This window comes from Neophocaena asiaeorientalis, unplaced genomic scaffold, assembly GCF_003031525.2.
Source record: "Neophocaena asiaeorientalis asiaeorientalis breed wild unplaced genomic scaffold, Neophocaena_asiaeorientalis_V1.1 scaffold415, whole genome shotgun sequence".
Taxonomy (NCBI): domain Eukaryota; kingdom Metazoa; phylum Chordata; class Mammalia; order Artiodactyla; family Phocoenidae; genus Neophocaena; species Neophocaena asiaeorientalis.
The window spans coordinates 399887-419919 of NW_020174051.1; the positions used below are offsets into that span (position 1 = coordinate 399887).

General features: G+C 37.5%; 1 protein-coding gene across 1 annotated transcript in view; it reads right to left on the minus strand.

Moving 5' to 3' along the window:
* The window catches only part of VWA8 (von Willebrand factor A domain containing 8), a 307276-nt gene that overhangs the window by 172396 nt on the left and 114847 nt on the right, over nucleotides 1-20033 (minus strand). The window contains exon 19 of the mRNA XM_024754208.1: nucleotides 9755-9831. Within this exon, the coding sequence (XP_024609976.1) occupies nucleotides 9755-9831 (77 nt within the window). The remainder of the gene's footprint in view (nucleotides 1-9754; nucleotides 9832-20033) is intronic.

Here is a 20033-nt window from a genome sequence, read left to right on the forward strand (position 1 = left end):
AGTGCCTAGCACAGAGTAGCTGCTAGTTACATGTTTGTTAAATGGAAAAGCAAAAATAGTACAGAAATTTAAATGGAGTCAAAAATTATTACAAACCTAAAGATCTACATGGACAAGTTAGAGGTAGTGGCATAATTCATTCTGTAAGAAAAGGCAGTAGAAGGCATTCTTAGTGGGAAAACTACTGTCTAACTGCTGATAAAAATGTTTCTAAAATAGCCTTTCCAAGTTCATAATGGGGAAGATGAGACAGAAGCAGTATCCTGGCAGCCTATGACATCAGACACATCTCCAGTTCTCTATTGCTCTTATCAGAATGTCTTGATGGCTCAATAATATTTTTTTCCATGAGACTTCAAAAAAGCTTTTAGTTTTTCTATTTCTTACCGATACATCTATTTGCCCTTTGGGACTTTGTGAATTTCAAAATTTATACAGTCACATTCAGTTTTCTTCAGATTGAGGAAAGCCTTGTATGCTGAATTATGCTGTGCTTTTTAAAGCATGTCATCATTCACTCCAGGATATTTGATATGGAGAAGGTCAGTGCTACAGTTTTACACTTCCTTTTATCTCATTTGATTTCATAAAGAAAAAGTATACAAAAATATGAAAGGGGAAAGACAAGGGCTTTAACAATAACCATCTACAGTGCAATGCAGTAGTCCTCCCCTTGTCCACTCTTCTTTTCTCCTCAGCCTCCATACAGTTATCAACCTAAAATTAGCCAGTTAAACCCACTTCACCACTTCCCTTCTTCCCGTTTTCACTGCCAGTATGTTTGTTTGGCTCCAACAATTTTATCTGGATTACTGCAATCACCTCCTAGTGTTCTCTGTGATTCAAGTCTCATCTGACCCTGATCTACCCACAGACTATGGTCCTAATGATCTTGCTTTAATGCCATCACATTGCATTCAGGATAAAATCCAACCTCAGCAAGGCCCATGAAGTCCCCACAAGGTCCACATCTTCCTCTTGGCATCAGCTCTTACATCTACCCACATACATTCCACGCTACCCAAGCTGCCTTCACTTCCTACTTTTAGACAGCTTGTTTTCTTTTTTTTTTTTTTGCAGTACGCGGGCCTCTCACTGTTGCGGCCTCTCCCGTTGCAGAGCACAGGCTCCGGACGCGCAGGCTCAGCGGCCATGGCTCACGGGCCCAGGCGCTCTGCGGCATGTGGGATCTTCCCAGACCAGGGCACGAACCCGTGTCCCCTGCATCGGCAGGCGGACTCTCAACCACTGCGCCACCAGGGAAGCCCTAGACAGCTTGTTTTCAATAACTGCAATGCCTTGTTCTGTGTTCTGCACTTAGAAAACTCCTACTTATCCCTAAAGACTCAGTTTGAGTGCCACCTTCTCCAGACCCCTTCCACCAAATCACATGCATACACTCAGAGGGTTGGGTACCTCTCTTCAAGGGTCCCACAGAACCTGCACATGTTTCTTTCTTGGCTTATATACAACACTGTATTATAAATGTTGATGTATTCTCACCCACTAACAAGCAAGCAAGCAAATCTAGTCAAAATCAAGATCATCATCTATATAGTCAGCCCTCCACACCCACAGGTTCTGCATCTAAGGACTCAACCAACTGTGGATTGAAAACATTTGAAAAAAAAAAATCTCAAAGTTCCAGAAAGCAAAACTTGAATTTGCTGTGAGCCAGCCACTATTTATATAGCATTTATAACTATTTATATAGCATTTACATTGTATTAGGTATTATAAGTAACCTAGAGATGATTTAAAGCATATGGGAGGACATGTGTAGGTTATATGCAAATACTATGCCATTTTATATAAGGGACCTGAGCATCCTTGGATTTGGGTATTCGTGGGGGTCCTGGAATCAATCCCCTACAGATACTAGGAATGACTGTACATCATCCGTGCCCCCAAACAGCTATGGGCAAACAACAGGAATCTAATACATACAAATTAGGTGAAATGAATTAATATATAATGAATAAACCTGACTCCTGCCTTCAAAAAATTCCTTATTTAGTTGGGGAGGCATGACTGGGGGAGGGGTGGATGGACATAAGATATAGAAATTATAATGCAAATCAGAGTGAGAGGAAGTGGGGTATGTGGCAAGAAACTAATACTTATGAGTTAGCCTGAGTATTTAGGGACCTAAAATGTGCCAGACATTGTGGTTGGTCCTTGGCAAACATTTTCACCTAATTTTCACAACCATCTTGAAGGGTATTATTATTTCAATTTGGTAGGTAAAGAAATTAGGACTCAAGGAGTTCAAGGCCACATAAAAGTTAATGGTAGAACCTAGGGGCAGGAATAAAGACGATGCAGATGTAGAGAATGGACTTGAGGACACGGGGAGGGGAGGGTAAGCTGGGACGAAGTGAGAGAGTGGCATGGACATATATACACTACCAAATGTAAAACAGATAGCTAGTGGGAAGCAGCCGCATAGCATAGGGGGATCAGCTCGGTGCTTTGTGACCACCTAGAGGCATGGGATAGGGAGGGTGGGAGGCAGACGCAAGAGGGAGGAGATAAGGGGATATATGTATATGTATAGCTGATTCACTGTTATAAAGCAGAAACCAACACACCATTGTAAAGCAATTACACTCCAATAAAGATGTTTAAAAAAAATCTAAATGATTAAATTTTTAAAAATTGTTAAATTTTTTAATAATTATAAAAAAAGTTAATGGTAGAGACATAATTTTATCTTTTAAAATCCATGTTCTTTCTATCACAGTGGTACAAATTCAGTCCTGTGGAGTTTCAGAGGAGGGAACAAATACACCCAGAATGACAAATCAGAAAAGTTCCATGCAGAAGTAACCGTGGACCAAATCTTGAAGTATTCAGGGAGAAACAGAGTATATTTTAGAGGGAAGAATAAAGACAGGTATGCATACAACTTCAAAACTTGTGAGTAGGACAGAGAATGGTTCAGTCTGGAATAAGTTGAGCATACACTGGGAAAATCTCACTGAAGAGAAAGTTGGGACTTTGCTGGGGGACCTGAAAACTCTATATTTACAATGGGCACCAGTATTAGAAAAATAAACAAGCATATGGGTCATGCTAATGATTGGACCTGCGCCGTCATCTTCTTATATGAAGGGTAGCAGATGAAAAAAATCTGGTAACATAAGACTTTCAAAACTAAGATAATTCTGATTTTAATACGGAAGTATACTTTCATCCAAGGAGGAAATATAGCTACAGAAGTTGACATGTCGAGTGTCCTCTTTAATGTCAAATTAACATACTATTGTGGGAAAAGAAGTAACTAAATACACTTCACAAATGTGAGCCATGTAGTCTCCTCTGCTTGAAACATATACCATAAAAGTCATTATACTCATTAATCTTTTAAATTATCTAAATCATACTCTTAGGACAACAGCTTGATTTTAACTAAAACATGAATTGCCTAGCTTGCTCATTTTATGAGATCTGATCGTGAAAACATAAGATGGCCATACTCAAAAGTACGTTGGTTGTATGTTTTCTTCATGTACGTTTGGGGATGGTTTTACTTATCAAGATTATGTTTTGAATGGCATATAACCAATTTTGTTGGAATGCATCCATAAACTAAACTGAGTGTGACTGATTACTTAGATGGTAACATTCAAATCCATTAAAAGGAATCTGAAATTGACAGAGTTAATGACATTAAATAGGTCACCCTTAGATCAGAGAAGTTCAGAACATTTTTTTTGACTGCTATTTTTAGATCTTTTAAAACATATGTTTCTCTTAAGGCAATTTCATGAGCTTTAATTTTATGACAAATATAGTCACAAAGTTGTACATAATAAAGAGAAAAACTGTCCACATTGAAATTAGTGGGAATGTCAGTCTATTTAATGAAAATCCTTTAATAATATATATTTTAAACAGAAATGGAGATTTTTTTACTTCCAACTTTACATAACAAATTAAATATCAAATACTGACAAAGAGAGGTACCCCAGTATCTAAATGAGCAGATAGTTTGTTTGTAGTACTATCATCAATCAATGATATAGCAATGAGTGATATAAGCAAAAATAATAAAAATCTGTAACTTTGAAAATTTTATTACATTTTGAATTTAGAAAGTTTTTTCATAGAAAATATATTTATGTAGCCAATATCAGAATTACCATGGGATATAATCAGCAGGTACTTCTTTACTATTTATGAATTATTTGTTACTTTTCAACAAAAGATTGACATTCAACAAAAGGGACATTCTAGGTAGAAAGTAAAGCATAGTACAGTTGGCTCTTTGTATTCACAGTTTCTGCATCATGGATCAATCAATCTCAAATTGAAAATACTTGGGACAACAAAAATTTCCAGAAGTTCCAAAAAGCAAAACTAGAATTTGTCATGTGGCAACTATTCACACTACATTTACACTGTATTTACAACTATTTATACAACATTTACATTGTATTAGATATTGTAAGTAATATAGAGATGATTTAAAGTATATGGGGGGATGTGCACAGGTTACATGCAAATACTGCACCATTTTATATAAGAGACCTGAGCATCTGTGGATGATAGCATCCATGGGGATCCTAGAACCAATCCCCTACAAATAATGAGGGATGACTGTATCTCTAATCTTCTAAACTTTCTAAAGTACATTGAATACTGTCTTCTTCTTGCCTATACAAAGATATTAGAATAAAGACCTAAGAGATATTAAAAATGACCTTGTCAACTTCTATTACTCAGAGATGAGAAAACCAAGACTCAAAAAGAGATTCAAATATAGACAGCCTCAAACACATATAAAGGTTGAAAATCAATTAATCATTCATATAAAAAGTTAAAAAATAAACAGCACTTTAAATCCAAAGAAAATAAAAGAAAGGGTATAATAAAGATAAAATCAGAAATTATTGAAATAGAAAAGAAACATACAAAAGAGACATTCAACAGTGCCAAAAGCTGGTTGCTTGAACAGATCAATAATACTGATAACTCCTGGCAAAACTGATCATGAAAAAAAGAGAGAAGGCAAATAACCAATACCAGGAATAAAAATGATAATATCATTTCTGGGCCTAAGGACATTGAAATATCATAAAGTGGTATTATAAACAACTTTATGCCAATAATTAGAAGACAAGGAATAATTCCTAGAAAAATAAGATTTATTAAAACTTCTTTTTTTTTAACACCTTTGTTGGAGTACAATTGCTTTACAATGGTGTGTTAGTTTCTGCTTTATAACAAAGTGAATCAGTTATACATATGTTCCCATATCTCTTCCCTCTTGCACCTCCCTCCCTCCCACCCTTCCTATCCCACCTCTCTAGGTGGTCACAAACCACCTAGCTGATCTCCCTGTGCTATGCTATTGTAAATAGAGCTGAATGAACATTTTGGTACATGACTCTTTTTGAATTATTGTTTTCTCAGGGTATATGCCCAGTAGTGGGATTGCTGGGTCGTATGGTAGTTCTATTTGTAGTTTTTTAAGGAACCTCCATACTGTTCTCCATAGTGGCTGTATCAATTTACATTCCCACCAAGAGTGCAAGAGTGTTCCCTTTTCTCCACACCCTCTCCAGCATTTATTGTTTCTAGATTTTTTGATGATGGCCATTCTGACCGGTGTGAGATGATATCTCATTGTAGTTTTGATTTGCATTTCTCTAATGATTAATGATGTTGAGCATCCTTTCATGTGTTTGTTGGCAATCTGTATATCTTCCTTGGAGAAATGTCTATTTAGGTCTTCTGCCCATTTTTGGATGGGGTTATTTGCTTTTTTTAAATTGAGCTGCATGAGCTGCTTGTAAATTTTGGAGATTAATCCTTTGTCAGTTGCTTCATTTGCAAATATTTTCTCCCATTCTGAGGGTTGTAACTATTAAAGATAATGAATTATAAGCAAAAGGCCTGTTTACAATGAATGTGATGGTGACACAGACCCAAGAATAATTACTAAGTACATGCTACATTTCTTTGCTTCCCTTCTTGCTGCTTGTATTAACTAACCTTCATAATCTACAATCAGAATTAATTGAGCTAGCTCAGCCTAATATATCTTTCTTTAAAAATATTCTAATGTCCAATATACAGAAATCTAACAACTGCCTCACCATACAAAGGGACCCTCATATAAAGTGACTTCCATATTTCTGAGCATAAATTTGAGAGCTGATTTCAACCTCTGAAGTCATCCTTAAGAGAAAAGTTGGTTTTCTGCTTATTTTAAAATATAAAATTTAAATTCATTTGTCTTGGCTTTAATTTATAAGTGGCATTAGTAATATACTTCATTAAAACTTTCAAGTAATTACGTATTTTTAAGAGCACCACTAAACAGTACAGACTAAACACAATGAAACCAAAATGAAAGAGATAAAATAGCACAAATAAGAATGAATAACTGCAATGCTCACTGTATCAACCTTAAAACATAAAATATGGGTCTTGCCGTGTGTCTTGTGGCTCAAAAACTGGAACTGTGATATGTTACAAATAAGTTATTCAGGTGAAACTAGCAAACATTTTGATTCTTTCATTATTTCCCCCAAACTTTGTTCATGTAGGAAGAAAAACTGGTGGAAAGGCTTAAAGGTGAGGAAAAAAAGGAGTTATTTTTTTAGATTAAGTGGAACATGAAAGACTGAAATAATCACAAACAAGAACAGTATTACAGCTCCTTAAAGATAGAGATTACGTTTCTTATTTCTTTCCATATCTCCTAAAACACCTAGTCCTGTAATCTTGACATAGTAAATTCTTAAAAAAAGAAAAAAGGTAAGTTGAAATTCCTAGGTTTACATAAGGCATAATTCATAGAAAGAAGAACTGTGAGATGATATGGGAATAGGCTAGAAATTTTCTGAAGCTATGTATTAGGTGAGCTATAGAAGTATAGGAGCTGAGATGACCTTGCCATGTCCTATTCAGATTAGTAAATTAAAATTTGTACAAATCTTGTTAAATTTATTTCTAAGTATTTCATGTTTTTATGCTATTATAAAAGGTATCTAAATATTTTAATTTTCCCATTGTCCATTGCAATTAGATAGGAATGCAACTGATTCTGTACGTTGACCTTGTATCCTGTGACCTAGCTCAATTTACTTTTTAGTTCTGATCGTTTTTTTCTTTTTTTTTTTTATTTCTTAGGGTTTTTAATATACACAATCATGTTGTCTCTAGACAATTTTACTTCTTCTGTTTAAACATATGTGCCATTTATTACTTTTTCTTGCCTTACTGCACTGGCTAGGACCTCTAGCATAATGATGAAAAGTGAATATTCTTGCCTTTTCCTCAATCATAGGAGGAAAGTATTTAGTTGTTTTTTTTTTTTTACCTTTAAATATAAGTTAGTTATAGGTTTTCCATAGAAGCCTCTTAACAGGTTGAGGGAGTTTCCTGCTATTTGTAATTTGCTGTAACATTTTATCATGAATGAGCACTGCATCTCATCAAGTGGTTTTGTTTGTTTGTTTGTTTTTTGGCAATGACTGAAATGATCATATGGCTTTTCCTTTATGCTGTAAATAGAGTGAATTAAATTATTTGATTTCAAATGTTAAAACAACTTTATATTCCTGGGATAAAACCAGCTTGGTTATGATGTATTATCCTTTTTATATATTGTTGAATTTGATTTAATACTTGTTTCAGATTTTTGTATCTATGCTCATGGTTAATACTGAACTGTAATTTTCTTATATTATGCAGGTTTGCTGGTAAAAAATACTCTGTTTTTGTTCATCCAAGAATGTCTGCATTTCTAAAGAATGTTTTGCCAGATATGCTATTGTATACTGACTTTTTTTTTCTTCTTTTGGCTCTTTAAAAACAACTATTTCACTGACTTGTGGTATTTATTTCTCATGACAAGTCAGTCTTCATTTTTATGATTTTCCTCCTATATGTAATATGTCTTTTTTTCACTGGCAGCTTTAAAGATTTCCTTTTCAATTTTCAACAATTTGATTATAATGTACTTTATTGTGGTTTCCTGCTTATCCTGCTAGAGGTTCATTGAGCTTCCTGGATTGGTGACTTCATGTTTTCATCAAATTTGGAAATTTTTTCACCATTACATCTTTAAATATTACTCTGCCCCGTTCTTTGTCCTTTTTTTTGAAACTCTAATTGCCCGTATGTGAGACTGATTTTTTAAAGTTGCTATTTCTGTACTGAGAATTCCTAATTATTCCCTCATTATGTTCATTCCCCCTTTATATGCCCTTTATATGCTTGAACATATTTAAGGCAACTGTTTTATAGTCCTTGTCTGCTAATTCTATCATCTGTCATTTTAGGGTCTATTTCTATTGACCATTTGGGGTCTATTTTCTGCTTATCTGTATGCCTAGTAATATTCTATTGAATGCTTCATACTGTGAATGATCTGTTGTTAAATGTTTGGATTTTGTAGTCTTCTTTCATTGCTCGGTAAGTTTGTTCAGCTAAGCAGTTAATTCACTTCCGAATCAGCTTGATTTTTTTCAAAACATTTTCCCCCAACATACATCCCCTTAACTTTTAAAATCATTTTGTATGAGAAAAACTTACAAAATAGGGTTAAAAAGCAAACATCCTTGTTTTCTCAAGCGTTATTTTTAAACTTATTAAGGGTAGGCATAAAGTAGCTTTTACTCTAGGGGCAGATTGATCCTACTTCTAAAGCATAAACTTTACAGGATATCTTGTGAATACCAGGAGTAAGTTTAATGAAGTCTCTTAACCATGTGGGAACTCTGGTAATTGTTCAGTTCACCAGTCCCTAGTGGTTGTTCCTTTCCCAGTATTTGTGAGTCTTGTCCAGTTTTATAGCTCTTTACTGTGGTAGGACTAACCTGGTACTAGTTACTCCATCACAGCCAGAGGTGTAAATGCCAAGAAGGAGTTTTTGACCATCTCTCAGCTTCACTTTGGTCCTCTTCTCTTTCTCCTTTAGTCCACTAACTCTACCTTCTTTTCTCCTACATTTTCCTCTCAAGAACACATCATTATTTAGTGAAAGGATCCAAACCAGAAACCAATTCTTGTAACTCAATCCAGTGTTATTTCCACTACACAATATTTTTGTTAATTTCCTGGGATTAAAACAATAACAATTCAGTCTACTTTTAAGTTGCTTATTACTTGGTATATTCCTTGATTTTTTTTTTCTATCTCCCCTTTGGTGGATCTGCTGCTTATATTTTATTTTTAAAATATTCAGAACAGGTTCATTGATAAAGCTAAAAACAATCCATGTTGAGAAAATCTATTTGATTAAAAGCTATCCCTGGACCAGCATTCTGACCACGCAAAATTAAATAATCCACAATGTGTTTTCAAAGAAGGCAAGGAGACTAATAACTTACTGCTTCATAGTTTTGACTTCCTTATCTCACACCTGAGATTCATATAGCTTATGTTTCTCCTTGTGAGCTATTTTAGCTTCCTGTTAGAGAGTGGGCTTAGTCTCTACATATTTTTCTTCTAATTTAGGAGCCTTTATGTTGATGAAAACTGCTTCCTGAATGTAATGTTCATCACTCTTTGTCCACAAAATATCTATTAATTCATGTTTATAAAGCATTAGTAACTTTAAAAATAAATTTTGCATGGTTTTATTACCTTTTAAGGAGAGGAGAGATAACAGTAGGAGGAACAGAAATTAAACTGGTGTATTAAAAATGGGCCTTTAAGAAAGTATTTTTAAATTGTACTGGGAGCAAAATAAATGACTAAACCAGATCTTAAGAGGTTGTGGGTTTTATCCTCTTACCTGTGCAGCTGGATATATTCTCGAGGTCTGTTGAGCAGGTGAAGGAATCTATCAACAATCTTGTTTTTTCCTACGCCCTGTAATTACACAAAGAAGCATTAAAAGTAACTTTTGTTTGGAGGTAAAACAAACCAGAAGAATCTCTTACCAAAACCTACTTACTGTTTTAGCTTATTGTTAATGAAAACCAAACGAGTAAACGTATATAGCACATCTTCTATGACATAAAGGTTTTTTCAAAAAAAAGTTTACTTCTAAATACAGTAGCTCTAAGTTCTTATTTAAAAGGAAATTCATAATTATTTTTAACCTTCTGTGACTTGTTTTTTCTATTCTATAATTTTACATTGAAGTGCAGACATTAGAGCACAATATTATCTATTTCAGATGTGAAGAATGGCATTAAAGGAAATCAAGTAAGTGTAAAAACAATGACTTTTCTAATCAGCTCTTCAGAAGTGTGGTTTTAGTTATATAAAGATAAATATAATACTGTACTTCTGTTTTAATCAAACACTAATTTCTTCTCCTTTTATCCTACTTTTTAGTCCTTTAAAACCTTGGAAACCTAAAATTATAACCAGGGTTTATTATTGTCTCAACTATATCTGCTCTTCCTAGAAATGCCCTCATTTCCTTACCACTTACTGATGGAGAGAGTTGCTGTCCTTTCGTAGCAGACAGACTGCTAAAAATGGAATCCACTCCCATGCTACTGCTCCATTTTAAAGTCTTCACTTAGAGGTGGAATACTCTATTAATGGGATGTAAATCTTTTAACAAGTGGGTTGTGTGGGAAGAGTAGAAGTAGTTAAAAAAGCTGAGTTCTGTAACATACGTTCCAGCAATAAATAACACATTGATTTCTTATAATGTTCACATTCGAGTGTATGGTAAAATAGCCATGTGGGCTTTAAATGGCGTGTCGCAATCAATGTAAAATTTTAAGTAAATAAATTCAGGTGAGTAAAATGTGTGTTGATATATCAGCTCTGTTCAAGAAACCTAGAGAAAAACATATATCATAAATGCATTGTAATGTCAGAAACACAAAGGATTTCTTGAAAGAAACAAGTCATGAAAAACTACTATGGGGAGGTCCTGCTCCCTCCCCACTTGCAAAATTACAGAATCAGCCATGCCTTTTCAAACTCCTCCTGAGCACTGTTTTAGGAGCTTACAAGGCCCATAAATGTAGGACAATGCAATGTGAAGTCCCAGGCTGCCACTAAGAAGCTCTTTTGCTATGTCTTCTATAAATGTGTTTAAAAAAAAATTCAACTGAGTAAATTTTAAAGATCTTATTTTTAAAGTAAATTTATTTATTTATTTTTGGCTGCGTTGGGTCTTCATTGCTGTGCACAGGCTTTCTCTAGTTGTGGCGAGCGGGGGTTTCCCTTGCTGCGGAGCACAGGCTCTAGGCGTGCAGGCTCAGTAGTTGTGGTTCGTGGGCTCAGTAGCTGTGGTGCGCGGGCTCAGTTGCTCTGCGGCGTGTGGGATCTTCCCAGACCAGGGCTCGAACCCATGTCCCCTACACTGGCAGGTGGATTCTTAACCCGTGCACCACCAGGGAAGCCCCTAAAGAGCATATTGACTTTATTCAGTGATTCATGTATTGGGCAGCATCCCATCTAGCAGATAGAAAGGAGCTCTGAGGAGCTGTACAAAATGAAAGACTTTTATAGGCAGAAGAGAGCAGGACAAGGAAGTTATACTAGCAAAATTGTTATACTAGGTTGGGACAAGGTCACTTTCCTTTAGGGGAAGGCAGGGGGTCTATCAGGCAAATGACCTCACTGGTGCTGACCAGTGATTCCTCATTGACTGGTTTAAGATTCCATTTCTGGGAGAGGCTGAAACGGTTACCTAGTTAAGTCTGGGTTTTGTGACGTAGGATTTAGCATAGGTGACTCCATCTGGGGCCAGTTGTCTTGTTTTTAACAAAGGTTAGGGTCTTCAGAACTCCAACCTCAGATGTCTTCTAGTTCCATATACTGTCTCTGGGAATCTCACCCACTCCCTCACACTCCCTTGACTTCAGTCATCACATATGGCTCACACTTCTTTCCTAAGCTCTAGCTGAGATGAGATTCCCTATTCCTAATTGTCAACTGAACTTCTGCACCAGATATTCATACTAAACTCATTATGTTTCCACCCAGACTTACTCTTCTTTTTTCTTAACCCCAATATAACAGTATTGTCATGTACCCAGCTGCTCAATGAATGAATCTCAGAATGTTTTTGTCAATCTGATCTCATTCAAACCGTCTCATTCAAACCCTGATCTCATTCAAACTGTCACTAGAATCTTTGTAGTCTCTATTTGAAAAACTTTTTTCCTTCCTTCCTTCTTTCCTCCTTCCCTCCCTTTCTTTCTTTCATTCACTCTTTCTTTCTTCTTTCCTTCCTCCCTCCCTCCCACTCTCTCACTCTTTCTCTCTCCCTTTCTTTCCTTCCTTCCTCCCTCCCTCCCTTTCTTTCTTTCTTTCCTTCCTTCCTTCTTTTTTTCTTTCTTTTTTCTTCCTTCCTCTCCCTCTCCCTCTCCCTCCCTCTCCCCCTCCCCCTCTCCCTCTCCCTCTCCAAAAAACTCCCCCTCTCCCTCTCCCTCTCCCTCTCCCTCTCTCCTCTCCTCTCTCTCTCTCCTCTCCTTCCTCCCTTTCTTATCTCCCTTGTCTAATTTATCAACTGTTTTAGCACCTAATGTTATAGGTACTGCACTAGCTGAGTAGGATACAACGGTAAATAAAATAGCTACAGCCCCTGAGCCACACTCATAGCTTACAATCTAGTAGGAAACACAGACAATTAAGCAAACATAATAGATATACATGTAATAAGTGTTCTGCTGTGGGACATCCAAAAGGCTTGAAGACTTAACTAAGGGCTCAGGAAGTCCCACTATGCACAGTGATATTTCAGTTGAAATATCAAGGAATTAAAGAGGTAAAGGGAAGGAGCAGAAAGAGGAGTGTTCCAGGAAGGGAGAACCGTATGTGTAAAGACTTGTGGGTACTAGTCAGCTGGAGAGCTGGACAGGTCTGAGGGATGTCAAGCAGCAAGAATGAAGAAGGGTGAGAAAGGAGGCTAGAGCAGGAGGCAGGGTCTAGCTCTGGAAGTCTTGGAAGCCACATAAAAGCGTTTGGACCACTTCCTGAAAGCACCAAAAGGCCACTGAAGCAGAGGAGTAATAGGATCAGATTTTCATTTTTGGAAAATCACTCTGGTGAAATGATCTGGCAGAGAGCAAGACTGAAAGCAAAGGAAAGCCTTTGGAAACTCCTTAGAAAGCTCAGGCAGGAGATGAAGGTGGCTTAAAGTAAGGAACAGAGAGAAATGAATGTATTTAAGAGAGATTTAAGGGAAAGAACTAACAGGACTTGGTGATGGACTGGATGTGGGGACGAGGAGCTGGACAAATCAACCTTTCTGTCTTGGGCCACAGGGTGGAAGGTGATGCTACTTACGACACAAGAAATAGGGGAGGGGAAGTGCATTTGCTGGGTGGGAGAGGAAAGTCTAGTTTAAAAAAAGGCAGTTTATGGGCTTCCCTGGTGGCGCAGTGGTTGAGAGTCCACCTGCCGATGCAGGGGACACAGGTTCGTGCCCCGGTCTGGGAGGATCCCACATGCCGCGGAGCGGCTGGGCCCATGAGCCATGGCCGCTGAGCCTGCGCGTCCGGAGCCTGTGCTCCGCAACGGGAGAGGCCACAACAGTGAGAGGCCCGCGTACTGCAAAAAAAAAAATAAATAAATAAAATAAAATAAAACAGAGATCTCATCAGGTCATTTCTGGCTTCATTTGAAAAGCTCTGATTATTCCTTCAAGGAAATGCTAAAACACGACCTAGGAAGGAATTTCTGTCAATATCCTGAGCAAAAAGAAACAGTTACAGCAATTTGCTCTTTCCAGTCATCATTTTCACCTAGAACAGAAAATCCTCAGGATTACTTTTAATTGAATAAATACATAAATAGTATCTTATTTTTCCATTATAAAAACGACACATGTTCATTTTTCTTAATTGGAAATTTTGAAAACAAAACACTACCCCATGTGTAACTGCCAAAATAAATCTGCTACCGTTTTCATTTTGTTCCTGTGCATATTTACCTTTACTCGTCATTATTCTGTATATACAATCCGTATCCTTTAATTTTAAAACGCACAAAATAAATACTTTTTACATCATAATTGACTCTTACTGAGGAAACTATTTAGTGAGTGAAAATTTTAAAAGGGAGAAGCAACCTGTAGAATGAGAGATTTTAAAAACTACAAATTGTTGGGCTTCCCTGGTGGCGCAGTGATTGAGAGTCCGCCTGCCGATGCAGGGGACACGGGTTCGTGCCCCGGTCCGGGAAGATCCCACATGCCGCAGAGTGGCTGGGCCCATGAGCCATGGCCGCTGCGCCTGCGCGTCCGGAGCCTGTGCTCCGCAACGGGAGAGGCCGCGACAGTGAGAGGCCTGCGTACCACAAAAAAAAAAACAACAACAAACTACAAACTGTCTCATGAGGAGGATGCTTACTGTTATCATTACCGTTCCATCCCATTGTGTTCTCTGTGACAACATACTAGAAAGAAGGACCTTCACAGAGGTAGGAGTCACACGGCCCTTTTCGGGGTTAGGAGGAAGAAGGGCTATATTCAGCCCCACAGACACGAGGACAGGAGGTAAACCTGCTACCAGCTTCTGTGAGAGAAAGGATCAGAGACATGACTTCAAGAACTTTGAAAGATTCTGGGACTCTTTCAACGTTCTCAGGCTCATTATTTCAGTTAGCCTGTTTCCTCAGAGAGATAATAAGTAAAATCCTGTAAAGAAAAAGAGCTTGCCTTCCTGAACTAGAAGATACAGGACTGGGAAAGTCTATCCATATCTTGTCAAGGGGGGCAAGGAGCAGAGTAGAAGAAAAGGGCTAAAGAGGAGCGGAGAGCAGACAAGAGAAAATGGGTCTAGGGGTGGGATCTGGGCTAAGAGTAATTGTCCTGGGATGGAAATGTTGAAGGATCCCTCACAGCGGATGAACTTGCAAGCGTGCCATGCTGGCCCTCTGCTAAGTCTCACCCCAACAGCAGCCAGCCGTCTCCAGAACCTTTGTGCTGCTGCTTCTTTGCTGAGGTTGTTTTTTCTGACTCATTTAGGCTGCCTTTCCCCATCTCTCTGCCATCTTCCACTCACTCCTTAGTGTTCTGATGAAATGTCCCAGCTTCTCTGAAGCTCTGCCTGATTCTCCCAATGCTTTCTCTCCTTCAACTCGGAGCACCAGCATGGTTTCCTCTTCGCGTCCCTAAACCACTGTCTTTCACAGGTCTCACCACACTGTACCTTAGTAATGTGTCAGGTGCCTCGGCAGAAAGACACACTCCTGGAGGCCGGGATCGGCCCTCTTCCGTGTCTCTCTCACCGGCACGCACATGTAACCTGCAGGTAATAACTATTAACATTTGAGGAAAGACGGGACAAAAAGGAAAGGGCAGTCGTATGATGTGCTCTTGCTAAAGGAGGTAGAAACCTCTTTCAAGAACATTCTGCTCCCTTTGTGTCAACAAAGAGGAGGAAACTGGCATTTATGGAGCCCGCTGCTATACGCATACACACCCTTTCAGTGCTTTACCACTCAAATCCTCAAGCCAGCCATGTCAGTAGGAGATAAGGCTCCTGTTTTAGAGAAAAGCAAACTTAAGTTCTAAGCAATTAAGACCCTGCACACAATGGGATTTTGAAGGCAAATCCACTCTGACTTAAAAGATTGGGCTGTTTTCTGTTTCACTATATGGCAAAACAGAATGTCAGGAGGTAGCCTCCCTGAATTGCTTTACATGAGAGTTTATAGGCTAATGTCGTGGAGTCAAAGATCAGTTACTCCAAGACTATAAAATAGTCTAAAACATGTGTCCAGGAACTCCCTGTATGGTATCCAAGGTTCAGGAGGGAGAAGGTGAGGAAGTCAAGCTGGAACTTTTCTTCTGCAGTAACTTTTGAAATGGACACCAAGTGAGTGTTTGCCACAGCCGGTGTTCAGCTTTCCCTCATGCTCTCTGAAGCCTCTTACGTTTGGGCCTTCCTTCCAGTTCCCCCTAATTCTTCAATAATTTTCATAGCTCAGTTTGTATAATACTTAAAGACTTTTTTCATAGGGTCCTAATTTTCCTTTTAGAAAAGCTACTGTATGGATATCATCAACAAATACCAATTACAGTCAAAAATAACAACGAGAAAACTAACATTACAACAAAGTCAGGAGAAATAAATTGCGGCTGCTTTTCTATAACCATAAAATTTCCATCAAACGTTGAAACTTCTAATTCTTTGTCCAAAGTGCCTGAAAATATACTCCCTATACTAGCAGTTGGGAGACTCAGACAATAATCCCTCCTTAATCTGTCTCAGGTGCAGGTTTCTACCACCATCTTTATTCATTTGAATAAAGAGGGCCTAGACAAGCTGATCTCTAAACACTATCTTATTCTAATATTCTTAAATCCAATAACAAAATGAGAGGTCACTGCTTTATGACTCACTGGAAGTTTCTTGTTTTCCAAATTCTCTCAGTGAACATGCATTAGTTATGTAATCAGAAAAAAATTAAAACTAAATAGTACACAATCCTAAACATTTCCATAAATGGGCTCCCTGTAACAGATTCAAAAAACGGTACCTGGAAGTCAGACAAAATAACATGCTTTTCAATTGCACTACCAGTTTGCATGGCTTTAAACATATTTATAAAGTTCCCTGGCAAAGTCAAAACCTCCTTTTCAAACAGGAATAATAAAATCCACCTCCCTGGGGCTTCCCTGGTGGCGCAGTGGTTGAGAGTCTGCCTGCTGATGCAGGGGACATGGGTTCGAGCCCCGGTCCGGGAAGATCCCACATGCCGTGGAGCGGCTGGGCCTGTGAGCCATGGCCGCTGAGCCTGTGCGTCCGGAGCCTGTGCCCCGCAACGGGAGAGGCCACAACCCTGAGAGGCCCGCGTATCGCAAAAAAAAAAAAAAAAAAAATCCACCTCCCTGCAATTTCCCTTTGAAATAATGTGTTGCTATAAACGGCAAAGATATATTCTTTGCTAGTTTGGTCATTAGGTATGACCAAAGCATCCATAACAAATACTGTGGGGAAAAAAAAATCAATCTGTCTACAAAAGTAACACACAAATTCAGAACAAAGGCAAGAAAAATATTCACTAAGAAACACTGGACAGATAAACTGAATGTTAGAGAAAATGAGCAGCATGGCAAAGAATTTCCATATTGCAATTCAGGCAACTTCATAGCAAGAGGTTTGAGAAAGGATACAAAATAATGTAATATAAAATAAAGATGAGTGTCATTATATCTGATGAAACCAAATATTTCATAGCCTTAGAACTCCTAGGCCGCCATCGCTACTAGAAACAAGGCACATTTAGTTATCAAATTCCCTGCTGCCACGACTTGCTGGGGACACAGGCAGGAAAATTTCTGGACACACTGTTCAGCCCCTCTACAGACATTAGATAATTATTCCGGCCTAGCAACATGGTATATTTCTGCTGTGACACATTAGCAATCTGCCAGGGCTCAGTCCAAATCATTAATTAACAAAATTCACACATTCTTTAATTTTGGCAATAAAATATTCACAGCATCTCAATACTAAATAATTCAACAAACATTTACTAAGTCTATACCAGGAGAAAACTAAGCCCATTAATGACAAGCCTCTAATTAATAGATGGTATGAGATACAAAGGATTATATAGAATTATGTAATGACAATATGTATAGAGTCCTCCTTAGTGAGTATTAAATGTATGTTTACTGATTTCAAAATTAAATGCTATGAAAATTCAGGAAAAAAAGGCTGGGAAGAAATTCAGAAAGAAATTTCTAGGGCTTCCCTGGTGGTGCAGTGGTTAAGAATCCACCTGTAAATGCAGGGGACACGGGTTCAGGCCCTGGTCCGGAAAGATCCCACATGCCGTGTAGCAACTAAGCCCGTGCGCCACAACTACTGAGCCTGTGCTCTAGGCCCACGAGCCACAACTACTGAGCCCTTGTGCCACAACTACTGAAGCCCATGCGCCTAGAACCCGCGCACTGCAACAAAGAGTAGCCCCTGCTCACCGCAACTAGAGAAAAGCCCTCACACAGCAACGAAGACCCAACGCAGCCAAAAATAAAATAAATTTATTTAAAAAAAAAAGAAATTTCTAGCCTGGAAGAAGTGAATATGGTTTAATTTCATTATGTAAATTAATCAAGAAGTTAAATTGGCTTAATGAAATTTACTTTAGAAGATACTTCCTCGTTGGAAGTTCATTGATATTGGTGTAATTCTGATAAAATGTTTATATTCATGAAAGTGGGTCAATACCTGTAAGGATAAAGAAAACAGGAGAATGTATCTTTCAACTTTCAAAGGGACTCAGGAGGTACATCAACTACACGCAATGATCGTGCTTTGTCTGCATGCTGACTGAAACAAACCAACTGTAAAATGACACTTTGGAGATAAGTGAGGAAAACAGGGTATCAGAGTATATTAAGGGGTTATTATTAACTTGTTAGGTGTAATAATGGGATTGTGATCATATCAGAGATAAAAACTGAGCTACTGTACGAAAAATGCATTATGTGAAAGAATGATGTATTAAAAGATAACATATAGATAGTATGTTCAATACAGATAAAACAAGATGAACAAAATGCTGATAATTGTTGAAACTAAGTTATGGGTACAAAGGAGTTCATTATATACCCTACTTTTTATAGAATATATTAAAAAATTTCATAATAGAAAATTTTTAAATGCCCTGTACTCTGTATGTAAAGCATAGTTCCTGGCCTCTTATAAGCACTCAACATAAGTGAGCTATTATTATACACTATTATTGTTGCTGTTGTATTACTAGTATAAGAGTTAGTGTGGTAGGGTGAAAAAAATGCATGAGCTTTGGAGATCTGAGTCCTAACTCAATCATTAACTAGCTATGTGATCTTGAGCAAATATTTTAACCTCGAGTTTCAGTCTGCTTATTTGTAAAGTATGGAAAATAAAAATATTTATCCCAAAGCATTGCTGTAGAACTAAATGAAATGATTTTTAAAAGTATATTGGAAATTGTAAAACATAACAATTATTACTATTTTTAATCCTTGCTCATAAGAAATTTGTAATTCAATTATAGATGAAATTAAAAAATCACAACAACCTTAAGAGAAAGATGGATTAGATAGTGATAAAATACTATAAACGTTCAGAGGAAAACAAGATTATTTCTATTTGGGGGTGTCTAAGACAGGCCTCATAGAGGAAAAAAATTCGAGCTCTTGAAAACTGTAGGATTTTCATAGGCAAAGATGAGGGGAAGAAGCACCATATGAAACAAACAATATGAAAAATGGCTGGGAGAACAAAAGGGCATAGTATACTTAGGGAGGCTAAGAAACTCTGATCTGGAAGACCTAAAACTATACAAGAAGTTTGGAACCAGGTCATAGGTTGTTTTGAGTGTTTCCCTATGAAAGAGATTTTATCTGATAGGCAAGGGGGAGCCACTTTCAACTTTTAGCAGGAAAATATTCATAAAATTAAGAGTTGCTTTCTAAGATTTATCTCACTGCGATAGATCAGAAAGTGCCATGGGATTGGAAAGAGTACCTAAAGAATCAGTACTCTAGAAACATAAAGCACATGAAAGTCAGACAGAGAAGGCCTCCCCTATGAAAATCAGCCAGAGCTGACTCTTTATTTTTTAAGGAAGACAAAATATATTAGAATTTTGGTAAAGGTAAAAAATACAGACTGTGGAATACAAGGACAGCTTAAGTATAAATATTTCACCAGAGTGCTATTATCCAGTAAAATGATACAAAGGACTCGCTTAAAATGGGAAAAAAACCAAAAAGGTTGACAAATCTGGCAAATTATTGGACTATATTCATGTAGAAGTAATTGTGAAGTATTAGTTTTGCCTCATTAAATATAAATTAAATTTTGATGACTTGCTTTGCAATTTGTCTAACATCAGAAATCAGTATATGCAGATGATTAATTTTTCATTTATTAAAACAAATACTATATATTTTAAAAATAATTCTTACGTAAGGGGGGTACCTGAGCATTTTAGAACGCCACATTACTAAAATATTTCTTCCTTCAACCTCTCAAAACGTAAGTATTCTTATTCAGAAACAGAAGTTTATTCTTAAGGGTTTTTTTTTTTTTTTTGCGGTACGAGGGCCTCCCACTGCTGTGGCCTCTCCCGTTGCGGAGCACAGGCTCCGGACG